We start from the raw sequence: 21,917 nt of genomic DNA on the forward strand, positions 1-21,917 counted from the left end.
TGTTCACATGTCTTGTTAGGGGGATTAACGACTTCCTTTTCTAAACCCTATCTCTTTGTTCATTTAACATTACAGTGGGACCAGACTAGGATTACCACCAAGGCTATGATCAACACAGGATCTTGTGGGAACTATATCGATACACGTTTTGTTACCTTAAATAAAATACCTATTATTTCAAAACCTAAACCTGTTTCTGTTAGTTTCATTAACGGTATCCCGCTATCTTCTGGTCCAATCACCAATCAGACACAAGCACTCCTTGTCACTGCTAACGAGTCTCATATGGAGACCACCTCCTTTGATATACTATCTTCACCCCATTTTCCCATTATTTTGGGACTCCCCTGGTTACACACACATCAACCAATCATAGATTGGAAAAGACGGACTTTAACTTTCCCTTCTCACTATTGTGAGATTACGTGTAACCTCCCATCTTATGGAAAGATCCTGTCTGTGGTGTCAGACGAGATTGCACCACTATGCTATCAGGATCTGTCCGAAGTATTCCTTGAGAAAAATGCTCAAGTGTTGCCTCCCCATAGGGATTATGATTGCACTATCGATCTACTCCCTAACAGCAAATTGCCTTTCGGTCATGTTTATCCTCTTTCACAGGATGAACTCTCTCATCTCAAGGAATACTTGGATGAGAATTTGACAAAAGGGTTCATCAGACCCTCTACTTCTTCCACAGCTGCAGGACTTTTCTTTGTCCGCAATAAGGATTTAAGTCTTAGGGCTATTATCGATTATAGGCAATTAAATACCATTACGATAAAGGATCGCTATCCTTTACCGCTCATCCCTGAACTCATTGAACAAGTGCGTGGGGCTACTTACTTCTCTAAATTGGACCTAAAAGGGGCATACAATCTAATCCGAATCCGTGACGGAGATGAGTGGAAAACAGCATTCAGAACCAGATACGGATTATTCGAATATCTTGTGATGCCATTCGGGTTGTGTAATGCTCCCGCAGCTTTTCAAAGGTTCATAAACGACATCTTCAGAGACTTACTTGATGTCTGTGTTGTGGTATATCTGGACGATATACTTATCTATTCTCGATCTCTGTCTGAACATGTAAAACATGTAAGACTTGTGTTATCCAGATTACTCGCACACAATCTATACGTGAAATTAAAAAAAATGCCTATTTCATAAAGAAGAAATATTATTCCTAGGATACATCATATCCAAAACCGGAATCAAGATGGATATGAGTAAGATATCCTGTATTCTGGATTGGCCTATACCAACAACTCGTAAGGCATTACAGCGATTCCTTGGTTTTTCAAACTTCTATAGGAAGTTCATCAAGAACTTCTCTGCTATTGTGAGACCTCTCACACAACTTACAAGTATAAAGAAACCATTCAAATGGTCAGAAGAAGCAAATGGAGATTTCCGCTTGTTAAAATCAAGCTTTACTTCTGCTCCCATACTACGCCATCCAGACCCATCCCTCCAATATATTCTGGAGGTAGATGCGTCAAATGTGGCAGTAGGAGCAGTTCCCTCCCAACGACCAACAAATACTTCACCACTCCACCCAGTTGCTTTCTTCTCAAAATCACTAAGCAGCCCAGAGGTGAATTACCCAGTGGGTGAAAAGGAGTTGCTTGCCATAAAACTGGCACTGGAGAATTGGCGACATCTACTTGAAGGTACCCAATTACCAATACTCATATATACAGATCATAAAAACCTTCAATACCTCCAGACTAACAAAACTCTTTCCCACCGGCAGGTACGATGGTCATTATTCTTCCTAAGATTCAACTTCCTAGTGACCTACACGCCTGCAGACAAAAATAAAAAAGCGGATGCGCTATCACGATTAACCGAAGATAACTGCGCTGAAATCCCTTCTATTCCTATAATACCCTATGAACGTATTATTGGTGTTGTTCGTTCCCTGAAGGAAGAGATTTTGCACAGTATAGGATTGGATTCACCTCCACCACAACTAAGTACTGATGCAGAAGGCTTCCTCTATTACCACGATAAACTCTACATACCCCCTACTATGCGCACCAAGATCTTGGAATTATCACATGATGTGCCCATGGCAGGACATATGGGTATGACGAAAACCCTTAATTTGCTTACCAGACAGTTTTGGTGGCCTGATATGAAGACGTCTGTACAAAAATTTGTTTCTTCATGTGACATCTGTGCAAGGTCCAAAATTGACACTACAAAACCATCTGGTCTACTCTGCAGTCTACCAATACCCCAGGTCCCATGGGAAGTTGTGTCCTTAGACTTTATAGTAGAACTACCACCTTCCAAAGGATTTAATACCATTCTAGTGTCAGTGGACCATCTGACAAAGATGGCACATTTCATTGCTATTCGCAGACTACCTTCATCTAAACAAACAGCGGAACTACTAATGAAACATGTGTTCAAGTTACATGGAATTCCAAAGACTCTTTTATCCGACCGTGGTTCACAGTTCATCTCCAAATTTTGGCAAGCTCTATGTCAAATACTACGGATAGAGCGAAAGCTCACTTCTCCCTACCACCCTCAGACCAACGGACAGACTGAAAGAGTCAACCAGTGTATAGAACAATATCTGCGTTGCTACACATCATACCTACAGGATGATTGGGTGGACCTCCTCCCTCTGGCGGAATTTGCTTATAACAACGCAACCCACAGTACTACTAAGCAAAGTCCGTTCTACTTGAACTATGGGTTTCATCCCACACTTCTTCCACCACGCATCCTACCATCAAGTAACCCAGTAGCCTCGGATTATCTTACCCAAATAAAAGACTCTCTGGGTTTACTTAATACCACCATCTCACACGCTCATAGTCAACAAAAAAGGTACTACGACCTTCGTAGAAGACCTTCTCCGCAATATGCTATTGGGGACCTCGTTTGGCTATCGACAAAAAATTTAAGATTAAAGATCCCTAGCAAAAAGCTTGGACCTTTATTTCTGGGACCCTTCCCAATTAAGAAACTCTTTGGAAGAGCTGCAGTACAACTCACCTTACCGGCAGATCTCAAAATACATCCCATCTTTCATGTGTCGCTACATGTTCCTAACCAAGGAGTAAGGCCTACCATCTTGCCTCCACCTCCAGTACAAGTTGAAGGCGGAGAAGAATATGAGATTAAGGAGATTTTGGATTCTCGTATCCACAGAGGAACACTCCAATATCTCATAAGATGGAAGAACTATGGACCCCAAGACGACACCTGGTTGGATACCTCTGATGTTCACGCACCTAGGCTTATACGAAGGTTTCACTCTAAATACCCGGAGAAACCAGTGCTATAGGCCTTCCGGAGCCGGCCTTAAGGGGGGGGGGGTACTGTAAGATTCTGGTACCTTTGGTACCCTTATTTACCATTTTCCTTTCAACATTGCGTCCCACCTTTCTAGTTAGGTGGAACGCATACACCTTTAAGACGGATGACGTCATCGCTGAGCGCCGCTGAGCGGCTATTTCAATCGCCGGCGTTCTCTCTCACGTTGTTCGTTCAATGTGTGCCTACATGCTTACAAGCCTTGTCTTGCTGTCGGAACCTCCAGCTATTTGCCTTTACCTGGAATAGACCGGAACCTCGCTACTGATCCCGTATCTCGCTACCGGATCACTCCCTTACTACTGGACCCCTCTACTTACTAAACCTTACTAGTGATAAGTACCCCACAGGGGAATCCTCCATAAACTAACTTACACTATCATCTTCTGCACATTAAGGACTGTTACTATCTATGCATACTAATTCTACCATCTGCACTGTTACATAGATTTCTAGCTCTTGAGTCTACTACCATCTATCCTTGCACTGGGTTAGTCTATCCTGTATATGTCATCTGCTGTCCTTACCACCTGTTACCATACATGATTACTAACCTATCTGCATTCTACCTATTACCATCTACTACTCTCCTGAACATTACTATCAAGTGCTTACCATTACTGTCACTGCTCACACCTGTCCCTTCAGCACATCACCTCCATACTATCATATACATCCTATCACTCCAGGAACATCTTATTGAGTGTGTGTATATCTGTATGCTGAAGCAGACAGGCCCACAGTGATGAGTCTGGAGAGTTGGATCTGGTATTCCAACACATCTCTACATGACTACTGAGTGGAGATTCTGCAGCTGCAAATCCAGCTTGCAATAAAAACGCAGGAGCGTTACAACATGTCAGTTTCTTTGTTTCTCATCTGTTCTTGAATTTCTTTAGGTCGCAGTATGATGTGTTGCTTTTTGAGATCTTGTAGCGTGCTTTACTATGTCAGACAGCTTCTATTTAAGTGATTTCTTGATTCAACAGGTTTGGCAGTAATCAGGCCTGGGTATGGCAAGTGAAATTGAACTCCACTTTCCTAAAAATGTGGTTAATCAGAGTTTATCCATGATTTAGCAAATTGGGAGGGGGGGGGGATTACTTTTTCCGATAGGTCCAGGCAGGTTTGGACAGCTTTTTTCCCCTAAATAAAAGAAATCATCATTTAAAATTACATTTTGTATTTACTTAGGTTATCTTTGTGTAATACCAAAATTTGTTTCATGATCTGAAACTGAAGTGTGATCTGAAGTGTGATAAGTATGCCAAACAAGAAAAATCAGGGGGCAAATACTTTTTCACAGCACTGTATGTCTGTTTGTAACCCCTGATTTTGCCAGACATCTGGTGGGGGAACAGCCCTTGTTGCCTAGGTTTATGTCCACTTGAAAGCAGACCCTTCATTAATGGCATTATTCAATTTCTTGCATGTCACAATATACTGCAACAGTATCACGATTTATAAATGCTCCACCTTTTATCATTTGAAAGTCATTCCAGTGGCTTTTTCCTAGGCAGCGATGGTGCAATTAGTTTGCCGCAGGTAGGAGGTAGCATTTCCTCAGTCTCCTCTTCCCTAGATGGTGCCATTAGTCTGCTGCAGGTAGGGGGTAGCATTTCCTCTGTCTCCTCTCCCCTAGATGGTGCCATTAGTCTTCTGCAGGTAGGATGTAGCATTTCCTCAGTCTCCTCTCCCCTAGATGGTGCCATTAGTCTGCTGCAGGTAGGAGGTAGCATTTCCTCAGTCTCCTCTCCCCTAGATGGTGCCATTAATCTGCTGCAGGTAGGAGGTTGCATTCCCTCGGTCTGCGCTCCCCTAGATGGTGCCATTAGTCTGTTGCAGGTAGGAGGTAGCATTTCCTCTGTCTCCTCTTCCCTAGATGGTGCCATTAGTCTGCTGCAGGTAGGAGGTTGCATTTCCTTGGTCTCCTCTCCCCAAGATGGTGCCATTAGTCTGCTGCAGGTAGGGGGTAGCATTTCCTCTGTCTCCTCTCCCCTAGATGGTGCCATTAGTCTGCTGCAGGTAGGAGGTAGCATTTCCTCAGTTTCTTCTGCCCAGGATGGTGCCATTATTCTGCTGCAGAAAGGAGGTAGCATTTCACCTGTCTCCTCTCCCCTAGATGGTGCCATTAGTCTGCTGCAGGTAGGAGGTATCATTTCATCAGTCTCCTCTCCCCTAGATGGTGCCATTAGTCTGATGCAGGTAGGAGGATGCATTTCCTCAATCTCCTCTCCCCTAGATGGTGCCATTAGTCTGCTGCAGGTAGGAGGTTGCATTTCCTCGGTCTCCTTTCCCCAAGATGGTGCCATTAGTCTGCTGCAGGTAGGGGGTAGCATTTCCTCTGTCTCCTCTCCCCTAGATGGTGCCATTAGTCTGATGCAGGTAGGAGGTTGCATTTCCTCGATCTCCTCTCCCCTAGATGGTGCCATTAGTCTGCTGCAGGTAGGAGGTTGCATTTCCTCGGTCTCCTCTCCCCAAGATGGTGCCATTAGTCTGCTGCAGGTAGGAGGTTGCATTTCCTCAATCTCCTTTCCCCTAGATGGTGCCATTAGTCTGCTGCAGGTAGGAGGTTGCATTTCCTCGATCTCCTCTCCCCTAGATGGTGCTATTAGTCTGATGCAGGTAGGAGGTAGCATTTCCTCTGTCTCCTCTCCCCTAGATGGTGCCATTAGTCTGCTGCAGGTAGGAGGTAGCATTTCCTCAATCTCCTCTTCCCTAGATGGTGCCATTATTCTGCTGCAGAAAGGAGGTAGCATTTCACCTGTCTCCTCTCCCCTAGATGGTGCCATTAGTCTGCTGCAGGTAGGAGGTATCATTTCATCAGTCTCCTCTCCCCTAGATGGTGCCATTAGTCTGCTGCAGGTAGGAGGTTGCATTTCCTCGATCTCCTCTCCCCTAGATGGTGCTATTAGTCTGATGCAGGTAGGAGGTAGCATTTCCTCTGTCTCCTCTCTCCTAAGTGGTACCATTAGTCTGCTGCAGGTAGGAGGTAGCATTTCCTCAACCTCCTCTCCCCTAGTAATCAAGACTAAAATATTGTAACTTTGGTGACTTGTGGTGTTCAGACATTTATGAACATCACCAAGAACTGCACAGGCACAAGAATTTACATGACTGTGAAATATCTGAGCCAGTGCAGGAACTAGAGAGACTTTGGAGGATCCCTAAGCAAATATGGCATCCTTCAGTCCTTCTGGAGAGAAAAGCAGATGAAAGCATTGTCAGGAGGAGTACTGTGATGCTAGGTCCATGTTATTTTTAAAAGCAAATGATTTCCTTTCTTTCCAAGCCTCTTTCACAAGCAGCCCCAGTTCAGTTGCAGTGCCCAGGGTGAACAATCAATGAGCAGAGGTTATGCAGAAGTAATAATGGGTAAAATCAAAATAAATGTGGAAGGAAATTGTAATACGGGATGGTGAGGTTCTCCGCTATGTCTATTGATGTTGACTGTGAGTCTACCCTGTGATGTCAGGTGCTTGACGGCTATGATGGGATACACCCGGATGATCTCTACAGCGCTAAGGTTCGGAAGATTCGCCAGCAGCTGCTGGAAGAATGCATTAAGTCCTCAGCTGGACCTTGTTTTGTGGTAAGAACACATAGCTCTCAACTGTCCCTGATTTGGAGGGACTGTCCCTGATTTGGAACAATGTCCCTCTGTCCTTCTTACCAATGTCCCTATTTGTCCCTCATTTTGATCTGATCTACACTATATTGTATAAAGCAGGGCACAAAAGTTAAAGTCCTAAGCTACTAGCCAGGCCTTAAGAGTTACTCCCCACCAGTTGCCCAATCCAACCGCCTGCCGGCGGCACCCGCCTCCCCACAATGCGGCTCCACACTCGCCCTCAGCTTATTTCCACTCACCTAATGCGTGTAGGCGAGTGGAAATTTTGAGGGCTGGTATAAAGTATTGGGACGCCTGCCTTTACATGCACATGAACTTTTTTTCAAAGGTGTTTATTTGAGCTTTTTATATTGTAACATACAAAAACAGATCAAAACAATTGCCATCTAAACCAAAGTGATGGCGTTAATGTTGGCTGCACAGACCCTCATATTAGTAAGAAACAGGGTAATACACGTTGAACCATCCATAAAATATCACATCCCAACCGATAACATGCACATGAACTATACTGGTTCCCAGCTTTAGTCCGTAGGGTTCAGTATTGAGTTGGCCCACCCTTTGCAGCTATAACAGCTTCAACTCTTCTGGGAAGGCTGTCCACAAGGTTTAGGAGTGTGTCTATGGGAATGTTTGACCATTATTCCAGAAGCGCATTTGAGAGGTCAGGCACTGATGTTGGATGAGAAGGCCTGGCTCGCAGTCTCCACTCTAATTCATCACAAAGGTGTTCTATCGGGTTGAGGTCAGGACTTTGTGCAGGCCAGTCAAGTTCCTCCACCCCAAACTAATTCATCCATGTCTTTATGAAGCTTGCTTTGTGCACTGGTCCAAATCATTTGGTGGAGGGGAGATTATGGTGTGGGGTTGTTTTTTAGGGGTTGGGCTTGGCCCCTTAGTTCCAGTGAAAAGAATTCTTAAGGTGTCAGCATACCAAGACATTTTGGACAATTTCAGGCTCCCAACTTTGTGGGAACAGTTTGGGGATGGCCCCTTCCTGTTCCAACATGACTGCGCACCAGTGCACAAAGCAAGGTCCATAAATACATGGATGAGCGAGTTTGGGGTGGAGGAACTTGGAGTCCTGATCTCAACCCGATAGAACACCTTCATTACCCCAAAGCAGCTGAAGCTGATTAACAGCCCTTGTAAAGTAGGACAGTGCATTGCATTGTGTAAGGGGGATGATGTGAAGTAAGCAGAGGACACTGCTATGGGGAGGCAAAAGACACTGCTTTGGGGGGCAGAAAGGCAGAGGACACCACGAGGGGAGGTGGTTCAGAAGACACTTCTCGTGGGGGAGTAAGAGGACACTACTGTGGGGGGTGGCAGAGGACACTACTGTGGGGGGTGGTAGAGGACACTACTGTGGGGGGTGGCAGAGGACACTAATTTGGGGGTTGGCAGAGGACACTACTTTGGGGGGTGGCAGAGGACACTACTTGGGGGGGGGGGTGGGGGTAGAGGACACTACTGTTGGGGGGGGTCAGAGGACACTACTGTGGGGAGGGGGCAGAGGACACTACTGTGGGGGGTGGCAGAGGACACTACTTTGGGGGGTGGCAGAGGACACTACTTGGGGGGGGTAGAGGACACTACCGTTGGGGGGGGGGGGTCAGAGGACACTACTGTTGGGGGGGGGTCAGAGGACACTACTGTGGGGAGGGGGCAGAGGGCACTACAGTGGGGGGTGGCAGAGGACACTACTTTGGGGGGTGGCAGAGGACACTACTTGGGGGGGGGTAGAGGACACTACTGTTGGGGGGGGGGTCAGAGGACACTAGTGTGGGGAGGGGGCAGTGGGCACTACTTTGGGGGGGGGAGAGGGCACTGCTTTAGAGGGGCAGAGGACATTGCTTTAGGGGGGCAGGGGACACTACTGTGGGGGGTGAGGGTGGGAGAGGAGGCAGACAACACTGTTTTGGGGCGGCAGAGAACACTACTGTGGGGGGAGCAGATGACACTGCTTTGGGGGCAGAGGATCTTACTGTGGGGGGGGGGGATGATGTGTAGGGGGGCAGAGGACAGTACTGTAGGGGGGGGTTATTTGAAAGGGGGTAGAGGACACTACTGTGACACACTATGCCATATTTTTATTGAAGACCTAATAGTTTTTTGTTTTTGTGTCTTTTTTTTTTATTTTTTAAAGAGCACCACCCCTCCAGGGATCTTTGATTTCCTCCATGTTGTCCAGGTAGATCTCAACTTCTGAAAGATTGCCTACCCCTGCAATAGGATATATAATTAAAAAAGTGAAAAAATTGAACTGCCACATTTTTGCTACAATCCCTTCGATTAGCACTTTCTGTGTCACCTGTCAGCTCAGTTCTAACTTTTATGGGCTTGTGTCGATGTGCTTTGGGCTTAGGTTGATTGCATCAGTTTGAGATTCTTCTGAGGTCATTCAGAATTCATTGGCAGGTTCTTTGGACTTGAATTGAAAACATGTAAGACACAAAATGCTTTGTACACATTTGGTAGTCAGAATGCAATGACTTGTAGCAACTCAAGCAGACACAATGGAAAATGTGCCATGGAATGGTGAAGTTTGTGGCTCCAGAGAGCCCCTTACGGAAGCCATCAGTCCTTACACTGTGGTCTTTCCTATGTTTCCTGATGCTACAGTCACTAGACAGGTGAAAGAAGGCAAAATCAGCATCTCAGTGCTGAATATACTATGCCCATAGCAGGAACATCTAGGGTCACAGGTGGACAACAATAAGCACTGGAAGTTAGAGGGCTGCTTTTCCAAGGTTCCCAGTGAATAGGAACACTCTTTCCCCAATATCACTTTAATCAAGGGAGAACAATAGACTATAGCTGAAATAAATATATAAATATAAATATATATATATAATATGGTGTTTCCAGGCTCTTATTGGAGAGGAGTATGGCAAGTCCTGCCTTCCCACACCGATCGAGTTGGATGAGTTTGAGAACATTTTACAAACAGCTGAAGAGCATGGAGTCTCTACAAAGATCCTGGAGAAGTGTTACCAGAGAGATGAAAATGGGATCCCACCGGTGTATAACCTTCTAGACAAGGAGGAGGTATCACAATATAACAGCAGTCAGGTAGGTATGACTACGACATAGAAGGGTATTATAAAAAAAGGCTATTAGCAACAGATATTTTGGGAATCTTAGATTAAGGGTCTCCAAGTTGGAGTAAAAAAAGAAGAGACTAACACAAAAATGTTTTGAAATTAGTTTAATTAAGTTATTACAATGGATAATATTGTAGTAGTTCAAACTATCTATGGCATATTGTGTTTCGTGACCAGTCACTTCTTAAAGTGTCTTTAAACCCACATCATAAAAAACTATCAATAAATGGTCTATTACATTCTATTCATATTCACTCAGTCACTATGAAATTTGTTTTCTGTATTCTGCAAGAATACTGGTTGATCCTGCTTTTCTCTATCTCCACCTTCTGTCCAAGTCCCCAGTTCAGCTAAGGATTTTGCAGAGCAGTGTTGGCATCTCTGCACATGCTCAGTTTTTAGTAGGTTTTCATGCTGAGCATTTCCTCCTGATCTTATCTGAGCAGTCCATTGTACTATAGAGTCACACATGTGGGTGTATACTCTCTGGTAAATGACAGCCCACTCCCTCCCTTCTCCTCCATGCCCACTAACCACCTTAACACAATGGGGGTGGGATATTACATGAAGATTGATGGAGGTTTCACCTCCCTGTTATTCTAAGACACAGGCTAGAAGGGCGTGACATAGCCTGTGACTGGCAAAAATCCGCCCACACCGTGTTATTGCCAAAAAATAATACATATTTAATTTTATATATATATTTGTAAGACAATTTAAAACAGTTTATTGATATTATTTATTTGTTTTTACTCTGTATTCCAAAGGCTGTTTTTTTTTATTTTGAACATGTGACCAGCAGCAGAGGACTAGAAGCTCCTCCTGTTTGTTTCCCTGCAGACAGGCTGGGAAAGATCTGGGTCATGTAACCGCTGTATATCGATTAGGAAAAAGGTACTTAGATGTTTTTCCTGGGCACATATATCTGTAGTGTTTACTTATCTCTCTCCAAAGCACTAAGTCCCATGATTTTCTCCTTCTCCTTCGTTCTTCTGTTATCGGCATGATAACTTCAGACAAATTCCACTGCCTATGTGGAGGGGGGGCAGGGCCGGCTCCTCCCAACCACCTGGCCGTTCCAGCACTTGGTTCCACTGAATTTCCTGGCAGGGGCGCGCTGGTGCAGGCACCAGCTGGGCTTTTTTTTTTAGCCAGCGCTGCACACTTCTCCCTGCCTCCCTGCAGCTCTCTGTCGGTGCTGGTGACTTCGCCTTCCCCACTGTCACTCTGTGGCCCAGAGGCAGATTGACCAGTCGAGTTCTGCCCTGGGAGGAGAGCATTGAAAGTCAGGTGGCAGCAAGTGCGGGGAGCGGGACAGCACTGGACTCCAGGAGGCAGTGGTGGGACGAAGAGCAGCGAGGGCGGTCAGGACCGATTGCCCTGGAGCCCTCCAAGCTGGAGGGAGAAGAGCTCTAAAGATGTCCCTGGACCGATGGCCAGGTTGACTGGGGCCGGAAAACAAGGATGGGTGGGAGGTGCAGGCAGCCAGGGACAGCTGCATCTGCCTGCAAACACATCCCCTGGAAGGAGCAGCCCTGTGACCTGTCCTCACCCAGCTAAGAGAATGGGACCTGCCCACTGCTGGCATGGAAGGTGCTGTACTGACTGTACTAGTGATCAACCGATATCATTTTTCGATACCGATATTTTGGCCAATGCATATCGGTATCGGCCGATATTGGCCGATATTTTTGTACATTTAAAAAAATTTTTTTTCACAGGTACTTTTGTGGAGGGATCTGGGGGTCTAATAGACCCCAAACCCCTCCTCTGCACTTAAAAGCATTCAAAATGCCAAGTTTGGCTGATTTGAATGCTGTAATTTTTTGAATCTGGCGCCAGACAGTACCTGGAAGTGATGTCACTCATGACATCACTTGTGGGTTTTTGCATGGAGACCCGATCAGAGCAGAATGCAGCTTTGATCGGGTCTTCGGCGGCCGTGCAGGCTGGTTGCCCGGGTCTCCCGGTGGGACGGGAGACCCAGGCTAGCCGCGGAAGGCAGCGGGAGGGGGGGAGGGGAACGTCTCAGCCGCTTCGGTTGTCATTACAAGACAGCCGACCGTCGGCTATGGATGCCGGTACCGGGGTGATGCCTCTAGCTGCAGGCATCACTCCGGTACAGCACTTTCCCGAAATATCGCCAATATCGGTAACCTCAGGGGCTGATTCTGATATTTGGCTGTCCTAGTCTGTACTAGGGATCGACGGATATTGGTTTTTCATTGCCGATACCGATACTAATATTTTGGCCATCGCATATCGGTATCGGCCGACATTTTGTACATTTAAAGTTTTGAAAAATAAAGACAATTTTTGACACAAATCTGGTCCTGAACATGTAATTTTTGTTTAATGCTTAATGGCTGGCTTGCTGGCATCCTGTTGTGGGTGGCTGGCTGGCACCCTGTGGTGGATGGCTGGCTGGCACCCTGTGGTGGGTGGCTGGCTGTCTGGCACCCTGTGGTGGATAGCTGACTGTCTGGCACCCTGTGGTGGGTGGCTGGCTGTCCGGCACCCTGTGGTGGGTTGCTGGCTGTCTGGCACCCTGTGGTGGGTGGCTGCCTTGCTGGCACCCTGTGGTGGATGGATGGCTGGCTGGCACCCTGTGGTGGGTGGCTGGCTTGCTGGCACCCTGTGGTAGGTGGCTGGCTGTCTGGCACCCTATGGTGGGTGGCTGGCACAGGGACACCCTGTGGTGGATGGCTGGCTGGCTGGCACCTTGTGGTGGGTGGATGGCTGGCACAGGGGCTGTGGGTGGCTGGCTGGTACAGGGCCTGTGGGAGGCTGTCTGGTACTGTGCCTGTGGCTGGCTGGTACAGGGCCTGTGGGTGGCTGGCTGTCTGGCAACCTGTGGTGGGTGGGTGGCTGGCTGGCTTGCACCCTGTGGTAGATGGCTGGCTGTCTGGCACCCTGTGGTGGGTGGCTGGCTTGCTGGCACTCTGTGGTGGATGGCTGGCTGGCTGGCACCCTGTGGTGGGTGGATGGCTGGCACAGGGGCTGTGGGTGGTTGGCTGGTACAGGGCCTGTGGGTGGCTGGCTGGTACAGTGCCTGTGGCTGGCTGGTACAGGGCCTGTGGGTGGCTGGCTGTCTGGCACCCTGCAGTGGGTGGCTGGCTGTCTGGAAAGCTGTGGTGGGTGGCTGGCTGGCTGGCACCCTGTGGTGGGTGGCTGGCTGACACAGGGGATGTGGGTGGCTGGTACAGGGCCTGTGGGTGGCGTACTGGCTGGTACGGTGCCAGTGTCTGGCTGGTACAGGGCCTGTGGGTGGCTGGCTGGCTCCCTGGTTCAGTGCCTGTGGCTGGCTGTTACAGGGTCTGTGGGTGTGGGTGGCTGGCTGGCACCGGGCTGCTGTGGGTGGGTGAATGGCTGTGATACACTCCTGCGAGACACATCCTTACTCCAGATGCTGTCCAAGGTGAGGGAGGCGGCCTAAGAAGGCAGAATGAAGTCACGAACATATCGGCAATATCTGTCAGTCCTGGGGCCAATACCGATATATCGGGGAAAGTGCATATCGACCCTTGATATATATCGGCCTTGCCGATAATCGGTCGATCCCTAGTCTGTACACACACACACCTTCCCACAGGCGGGCTGCAGACAGGGCTAGGGGTCTCTCTCACTTCCCTTTCTCCTCTTCCTCACTTTACTCTCTCCTCTCCTTTACCCCCCTCTCTCTCCTCTCCCTCCCTCTCTCTCCTCTCCCGCCCTCTCCTCTTCCCCCCTTTGCTCTCATTCCTCTTCTTTCCTCCTCCCCCTCTCCTCTCCTCTCCTCTCCCCCCTTCCCCTCTCCCCCTCAGTACCTAGCCCACCCTGCAACCCTGCATGCAGTACATAGCGCACCCCTCAACCCTACACTCAATTGGAAGCACACCCTGCAACCCTGCACTCAGTATGCAGCACAGCCCTCAACCCTGCACGCAGTATGTAGCCAACCCCTCAAACCTTTCATTCAGTACAAAGCGCACCTCCCAACCCTGCACTCAGTAGTGCACCCAGTGAACCTGCACTCAGCATGTAGTGCACCCCTGCAGCCCTGCAACTCAGTACGTAGTGCATACCTTAACCCTGCATACAGTACATAGCGCACCCCTCAACCCTGCACTCAGTTGATAGTGCACCCCACAACCCTGCACGCAGTACATAGCGCACCCTCAACCCTGCACGCAGTAAATAGCACACTCCTCATCCCTCCACTCAGTACTTAGTTCACACTGCAACCTTGCATGCAGTACGTAGTGCACCCTTCAACCTTGCACTTAATACAAAGCGTACCTCGCAACCCTGCACTCAGTACATAGCGCAACCCTCAAACCTTCACTCAGTACTTATTGCACCCTGCAATCCTGCAGCAGTATGTAGCGCACCCCTCAACCCTGCACATCGTACGTAGCGCACCCCGCATCCCTGCACTCTTTATGTAACGCACCTTGCAACCCTGCTCTCTTTATGTAGTAAAAAAAATGCAGACCCCTGCATTCTGTGCATTACACACTCCTGACCCGTGCATTCTGTGCATTACACACTCCTGACCCCTGCCACCTCCACCGAATACATGGGCAGGAAAAAGGGGGTGAAGACAGGGGCCGGGCCAGGGGGCAGCAAAATAAGGTTTCACCTAGGGTGTTAGAAATCCTTGCACCGGGGGGGGGGGGGGGGGGGTTGGTGTCGGGTACCTTTCCTCTAATCAACTGTCACACAGTGTATGCCAGGACTGCACTCCCACAGCTGAAACAGAAAGAACAAATTGTAACACGATGTTTACTTTCTAAAGCATATAGCAAGCTGAAGTCAGTAGATATACATGGAAAAACCTATGCAGGGAGATTTGTTTCAACACTGTGTATCTGAGGCTGTTTACTTCACTGGTTATATGTGAAGGTTACAGTGGAGCTTCAAAAACAGAGTTGCCTGCCTACCCAACGGGTTCAAACATGTTTTGTCCAAAATAACTTTAAGGAACATATTTAGTGCTGTTGATACTCATTATTGTGTATCCCACAACAATGGGACCAGACAATCAAATATCCTATTACAGTCAGACAACATACTGTACATTCTTTAGGGTCAGATTGTTTTTTTGATGGTACAAGGTCTATGTAGCAAAAGGCAAAAATTCACAAAAATAATATGAACACAAAAATTTCAAGCACATGGTGTTCATTGTGGAAACCATGTGCATGGAATAAATCTGGGAACCTTGGATTTACAGAACAATGATACACATCTCTGACCTCTTGAATCATGTCTCCAGATAACTCGAGGGTGCATTTTGTCATCATTACAGGTCAACGATAGTAATGCTGTCCTACAAAATGACTCTGAGTTATATAAAACGCTTGGCAGCCTGAAGATTACTAAGGAGATTGTCTTATGTCCCAAAGTCAGTAAGTCCCCGAAAAGTGAATGTTTTGTATTCGTTGTCTAAGGCAGATCATACAATAACCAATTTTCTTTCCTTCAATCTCGGGTTGAAGAAAAGAAAATTGCTTAGTTTCCCCATTAACACATTCAGTGCATAAAAAAAAAAAAAAAAAATCTGACAGGCTGGTTGTACCGAAGTTGATCGATGGATCAACTTCAGTATAATCAGCCTTTCCATACATGGATCAAAGTTTGTCCGGTTCCTGCTAAGCCAACCACATTTTTTTTATTGCTTTGATAAGGCCTTTTGGTCTTTTAACCACTTGCCGACCGCCGCACGACTATTTACTGCGGTGGTCAGCCCCTCACAGGCAGATTGACGTAGTACTACATCGCTAGACTGTGAGGGTCTAGGGAGCGAGCGCGCGCGCGTCCCCGGAGGCGCGCTCCCGCTCCCGCGTGGTCACGGACCCCCCTGCGCGTGTGCCCGGCAGACCCGATGCCAATCACAGCTAGAATCACGCCCCTAGGGACACACATAACCCCTCTCAAAAAAAAGTTAACCCCTTCACTGCCAGTGTAATTTTACAAAATACGCTTTTTGTGATTTTTTTTTACCAAACATATGTAGCATAAAACAAATTGGCCTAAAATGTTAGAAAATTTTGATTTTTACATTTTTATTGGGGAATTTCATATAAAAAAATTTGAAAAATATTGTTATTTTTGCAAAATTGACGCTCTTTTTTTGTTTATAGTGCATGATCAAAAAATCGCACAGGTGATCAAATACCACCAAAAGAAAGCTCTGTTTGTGGGGAAAAAAGGACGTCAAATTAGTTTAGGTACAGCGTCGCACGAACGCGCAATTGTCCGTTAAAGTCACGCAGTGCCGAATCGCAAAATAGGCCCTGGTCAGGAAGGGGGTAAAATCTTCCGGGGCTTAAGTGGTTAAATATACTTAATTTAAAACATTTTGTGACATTTTCTTTTAACCATACCATTGGTCTTTAAAAACAATGGGGAAATGTGGTTCACCAGGGACTAGAGAGGTTACCTCTCTACCCACTGTACTTGTTGCCAGACATAGATGGCTTGTTAAGAAAGACTCAAAAGAGTTGCATTTTGGCTAAGGCTTGTGGTACTGATAATTTGTCGCTACTCCAAATGTTTTGGTGTTTATGTATTTGTTTAGGCACATTTTTGAAACAATAATATTATTCTAAAGTCACAATTCTGCCGTTCTGCCTACAGAAGAGAGATGATCTGGAGGATTTCCAGAAAATCAGAGGGCTCTTTGATGTTATAGTTCCACTGTGCATGCAGAAGGGGATTCTGGGTGAAGACCAGGCAAGCAAATATTTTTCTTCAGGTAAAGTTGAAGCTCATGTAGTTAGTTCTTCCCTAATGTTCCTCTTCCCTTTGACCTTTTATGCTAAGTGTCCGTTCACACTACCGCGGCACGACTTCGGGGGCGAACTGTGAAGTCGCGTGCACTGCGACTTCGGCGTGACTTGCACGGACTTCACATAAATGAAGCCAATGCAAGTCGCTCCGATGTCGCCCCGAAGTAGTACAGGAATTATTTTCTAAGTTAGTCGCTCCTATTAGAATGGTTCCCGTAGCACAGAATGGACCGCGACTTGTCAGGCTGACAAGTCGCCTGACAAGTCGCGGTAGTGTGAACTGGGACTAACTGTCATGTTTTAGAAAACATTTTGGAAAATTACATTTAAAGGTCATGATTTGGTATTGTGTTTTTTTGTTTTACATGCAGTTTATAATATTTTTGCAAGTTTATAAATGAGTAGATCGAAAGCATAGAAAAAACTTTGTGGGTGTCCCAGGGCCATCTTACCGAATGGGCACGCTGCCCCAGCCAAGCATTAGTCCCAATTCCCTAGTGCATACCACCGCCGAACTTAGCAGGTGACAAGCGCCTGTCGGCCCTGCGCTGCTGTCAGGCCACTTGGGCCCACAACTGCAGAAATGCCTGTCCACCTCCACGAGAACAGGCACACACAGGACAGTCGAGTCTGACTCTCGTCCGTGTGTGTGTGTTCACTGGAACCAGCGATGGGAACTTGGAAGCTGTCAATAGCCTGGCACCACTGCACCAATAAATATCGCCTTATCGATAATTTGCATTTTTATTCTCGTGGGTAATTGTGTAGGCAGGGCCCCAGGGCACTGCATTGCCCGGAGCCCTTTAATGCTCTTAAGATGGCACTGGGGTGACCCACTGATGATCCACTTGGTCCAGGATGGTCGCTTGTGATGAGAACTGCCTTTTGTTTTCATACTTTATGAAGAAAATGGCAGTCCTGAAGCTATTCCAGTCAGTATCATGAAAAAAGAAATAGATAATAGAGTCTCTAATACAGCCTCTCTCAACCTTTTCACCCCAAGGCATCCTTGAAATCATTTATAGGCCTCAGGGAAACTCTGCTAAAACCCATTCATTGGGGGACAGTGGGAAAAAACTGAATTTTTGTAAAATCTTACCTGTAAAATTCCTTTCTCTGAGTCCTCCGACAGTCGCCGCCACTTTTCGTCACTAATGGGGTTATTGACCTTTGCTCCGTAGGAGTAGCTAGGCAACAGAATATATTAATATCAAAGCTTTTAGCATATCCCACCCCCAGGGGGTGGTCCCCTCAGTCAATACCTCCCTGCTTCCTGCATTCCCAACTCAGTTTCAGTAGCATAGCAGTAGAGTACACAAACAAACCCCAAAAGAGGTGCGGGGGCGGCGACTGTCAGAGGATTCAGAGAAAGGAATTTTACAGGTAAGATTTTACAAAAATTCAGTTTTCTCTTACGTCCTCCGACAGTCGCCGCCACTTCATATTCGTCACTAATGGGGACGTCCCATAGCAGTGTAGACATGAGGGGTGGGAAAAAAGCAGCCGCGCCTAAAGCAACGCAGTACCCACATCAGAGAAAGGAACCTTACCAAAGTAAGAGAACCAACTGGGCAACAGGAAAACGTGCTCAACAGGAGCAACAACCCAGGAAAGAACAAGTAACCTAGGGGTAAAAACACCCCAACAGCCAAGGGCCCAAACAAGGGACCCTAAGGCACTGCCGCACTAAGAACTTTACGGCCAAAGGAAGCATCTGCCGATGCCTGAACATCCACTTTGTAAAATTTTGAGAAGGTGTGAACGGACAACCAAGTCGCCGCCTTACACACCTGGGCCACAGAAGCCTGATGACGATAGGCCCAAGACGTACTCAGAGACCTGGTAGAGTGCGCCTTCACAGGAAAAGCAGGAACCTTCCCCCTCAAAGCATAGGCTTGCACAATGGTCTGTCTGATCCATTTGGCAATGGTCGCAGCCGACGCCGCCATGCCCTTCCGAGGTCCCTCAGGAAGGACAAAGAGAGAAACCGACTTGCGAAAGGATTTAGTCGATGACAGGTAAACCCTAATCGCCCTAACAACATCCAAGGAATGCAACGCCACCTCCTTCGGATGTTTAGGCTTCGCGCAAAACGAAGGCAGAACAATATCCTCATTGAGGTGAAATTCCGAGATCCTCTTCGGAAGAAAAGACGGGTTAGGTCGCAAGACCACCTTATCCAAGTGAATCACCAAATACGGAGATTTGCAGGACAAGGTCGCCAGCTCCGACACCCTTCGAGCCGAAGTGATCGCCACCAAGAAGGCAACCTTCTTGGACAACAGAGACAACGAGATCTCCCTGATCTTCTCAAAGGGAGCATGTTGCAACACGGACAGAACAAGGTTCAAATCCTATGGAGGCAAAGGCTCCCTCCTAGGAGGGACCAAATGTCGCACCCCTTGAACAAAGGTGCTAACCAAAGAGTTAGACGCCACAGGGCGTTGAAAGAGAACGGCCAGCGCAGAAATCTGACCCTTAATCGTGGCCAACGCCAAACGCTGGTCCACGCCCGTTTGAAGGAAAGCCAACACTCTCGACACCGAGTACGAGCGAGGGGAATACCCCCTGGACTCACACCAGGCAAAGTAAGCCTTCCAAGTACGGTAGTAAATCTTCCCCGAAGAGGCCTTCCTAGCCTTGATCAAAGTGGGAATGACCTCAGGGGAAAGACCCCTATCCCTCAGGACCTGGCTTTCAACAGCCAGGCCGTTAAAGCCAGCGACTGTAAAGCAGGATGGAATATCGGCCCTTGAGACAGGAGATCTTCTCGAAGTAGCAGACGCCACGGAGCATCGACCGCCAGATTCACGAGGTCTGCGTACCAAGACCGGCGAGGCCAGTCCGGTGCCACCAGAATCACCGTGTGCGGTTCCGAGGCTAACCTGCGAAGGAGCCTGGACAGCAGCTGAATCGGTGGAAAGGCATACATCAGGCGATACTGATGCCAGGGCGCCACTAACGCGTCTGAGGCGTCTGCCCGAGGATCGCGCGTCCTTGCAACAAACCTTTCCACCTTGTTGTTTAGACGAGACGCGAACAGGTCCACATCTGGGGAACCCCACTTCGCACACAACATCTGGAAGACATCCGGGTGAAGGGACCATTCCCCCCTGGTCCAGGGTCTGGCGACTCAGATAATCCGCCTGCCAGTTCTCCACCCCCGGAATGTGGACTGCCGTAATCGCCGGGACGTGCGTCTCGGCCCAAGACAGAATGTCGGCTACTTCCCGAGCCGCTCGGGCACTCCTGGTGCCCCCTTGGTGGTTGATGTAGGCCACCGCTGTGGCATTGTCCGTTTGTACCCAAACTGGACGGCCCTGAAGCCTGTCCGTCCAACGCAGAAGACAGAGATTTATCGCTCGCAATTCCAGAATGTTGATCGGAAGGGAGGATTCCTCCTCCGACCAAGTTCCCTGGGCGGACAGAACACCCAGAACACCACCCCAGCCCGACAGGCTGGCATCCGTGGTGATCACCGTCCACGACAAAGGACGAAAGGACTTGCCCCCCGACACCACCGGGGACTGGAGCCACCACAAAAGACCCCTTCGGGTGAGACGGCTCAACGACAGCCGCAGATCCAGAGATTGCGGACGCCCATCCCACTTGGCCAGGACCTCCGCCTGAAGATCCCGCGTGTGAAACTGGGCGAAGGGAATCGCCTCGAAAGCCGAAACCATCAATCCCAGACACCTCATACACGTCCGGAGGGACGAGCACTGATTGTCCCTGAGGGACCTGACTTCGCACTGAAGTGTCCGAAGCTTGTCTTCCGGCAGGAAGACCTTCGCTTGAACAGAGTCCAGTATCATCCCCAGGTAGGGAAGACGAACCGACGGACACAACGTTGACTTCGGAAAATTTATCGTCTAACCGAATTCCTGCAGAGTCTGCATCGTGATGGACAGGTCGTTCACCAGGCCCTGACTGGTCGCGGACCGAATCAGGATATCGTCCAGATACCCCAGGACAGAAATGCCCTGGGCTCTCAATAAAGCCAGAACCGGCGCAAGCACCTTGGTGAAAACCCGCTGAGCCGAAGCGAGACCAAAGGGTAACGCCACGAATTGGTAATGATCCTCCGCAATGGCGAATCGAAGGTACCTCTGGTGACCCTCGAAAATGGGAATGTGAAGGTACGCATCCTTCAAGTCGATGGAGGCCATGAATTCCCCCGGACTCAGGGCAGCCACCACCGAGCGCAGGGATTCCATGCGAAACTTGCGAACCCGCACAAAGCGGTTCAGAGCTTTCAAGTCCAGAATCGGACGTACCTTGCCCTCCTTTCTGGGCACAGTGAACAGATTGGAATAGAACCCCCGAAACCTGTCCCGATGAGGCACCGGGACCACCACTCCCTGGGCCCGCAGGTCCCGCACCGCCAGGTGCAGATCCTGCAATCGCTCCGGAGTCAGCTGAAGGTTTGAGGGGAAAAATCTGCCCACCGGCCGAGAGAGAAACTCAATCTTGTATCCAGATCGAACGATTTCCTGAACCCACCTGTCCCGAATGCGGTCCAGCCAGGGTTGAAGAAAACCAAGCAAACGTCCCCCCACCCCAGAACCGGGTGAGGGCGTCCCTTCAGGCCGTATTGTTATGGGCAGCGGACCCGGACTGGCCCGACTTCTGCTTACCCGCCCACGGCTTCTTCTGGGAGCCTTGTCCCTTGAAGGGCTTGCCCTTATAGTGCGACCGAAAGGCACGAAAGGACCCCTGAGAGGCCCTAAACGAGGTATTCTTCTTACCACGAACAAACTTATTCTTGTGAGTTTGGGGCAAGAGAGTGCTCTTACCCCCAGAAATTCCCTTTATCAGAGTATCCAAGGATTCGCCAAAAAGGCGAGATCCCGCGTACTAGAAAGACGCGCAGCCAAAGGGACCATATCTAAGTCCGCATCACACAAATACATGACACCCTGATGAATTTGATCCACCATAGCCAAAGTTGTCGGCGGGGCAGAGTCAGCCACCAGGGTGCGCCTGAGCACCTGCGTCCAATCTGCGATAGCTTGGGCTGCCATAATGGAAGCAAAAATAGGCTTCAGCATAGAACCAGCAACCGTATAA

At 48.3% G+C, this 21,917-nt stretch overlaps 1 protein-coding gene across 1 annotated transcript in view; it reads left to right on the plus strand.

The window, feature by feature from the left end:
- LOC309548257 (NACHT and WD repeat domain-containing protein 2-like) overlaps nucleotides 1–21,917 on the plus strand; it is a gene marked incomplete at both ends in the record, with an annotated part of 108,146 nt that overhangs the window by 72,890 nt on the left and 13,339 nt on the right. Inside the window, 3 exons of the mRNA XM_082248206.1 lie at nucleotides 6,812–6,928; nucleotides 9,839–10,042; nucleotides 16,696–16,813. Of these exons, the coding sequence (XP_082104332.1) occupies nucleotides 6,812–6,928; nucleotides 9,839–10,042; nucleotides 16,696–16,813 (439 nt within the window). The remainder of the gene's footprint in view (nucleotides 1–6,811; nucleotides 6,929–9,838; nucleotides 10,043–16,695; nucleotides 16,814–21,917) is intronic.

This window comes from Pelophylax lessonae (assembly GCF_965119305.1).
Source record: "Pelophylax lessonae genome assembly, chromosome: 2".
In the NCBI taxonomy this organism is placed as follows: Eukaryota; Metazoa; Chordata; class Amphibia; order Anura; family Ranidae; genus Pelophylax; species Pelophylax lessonae.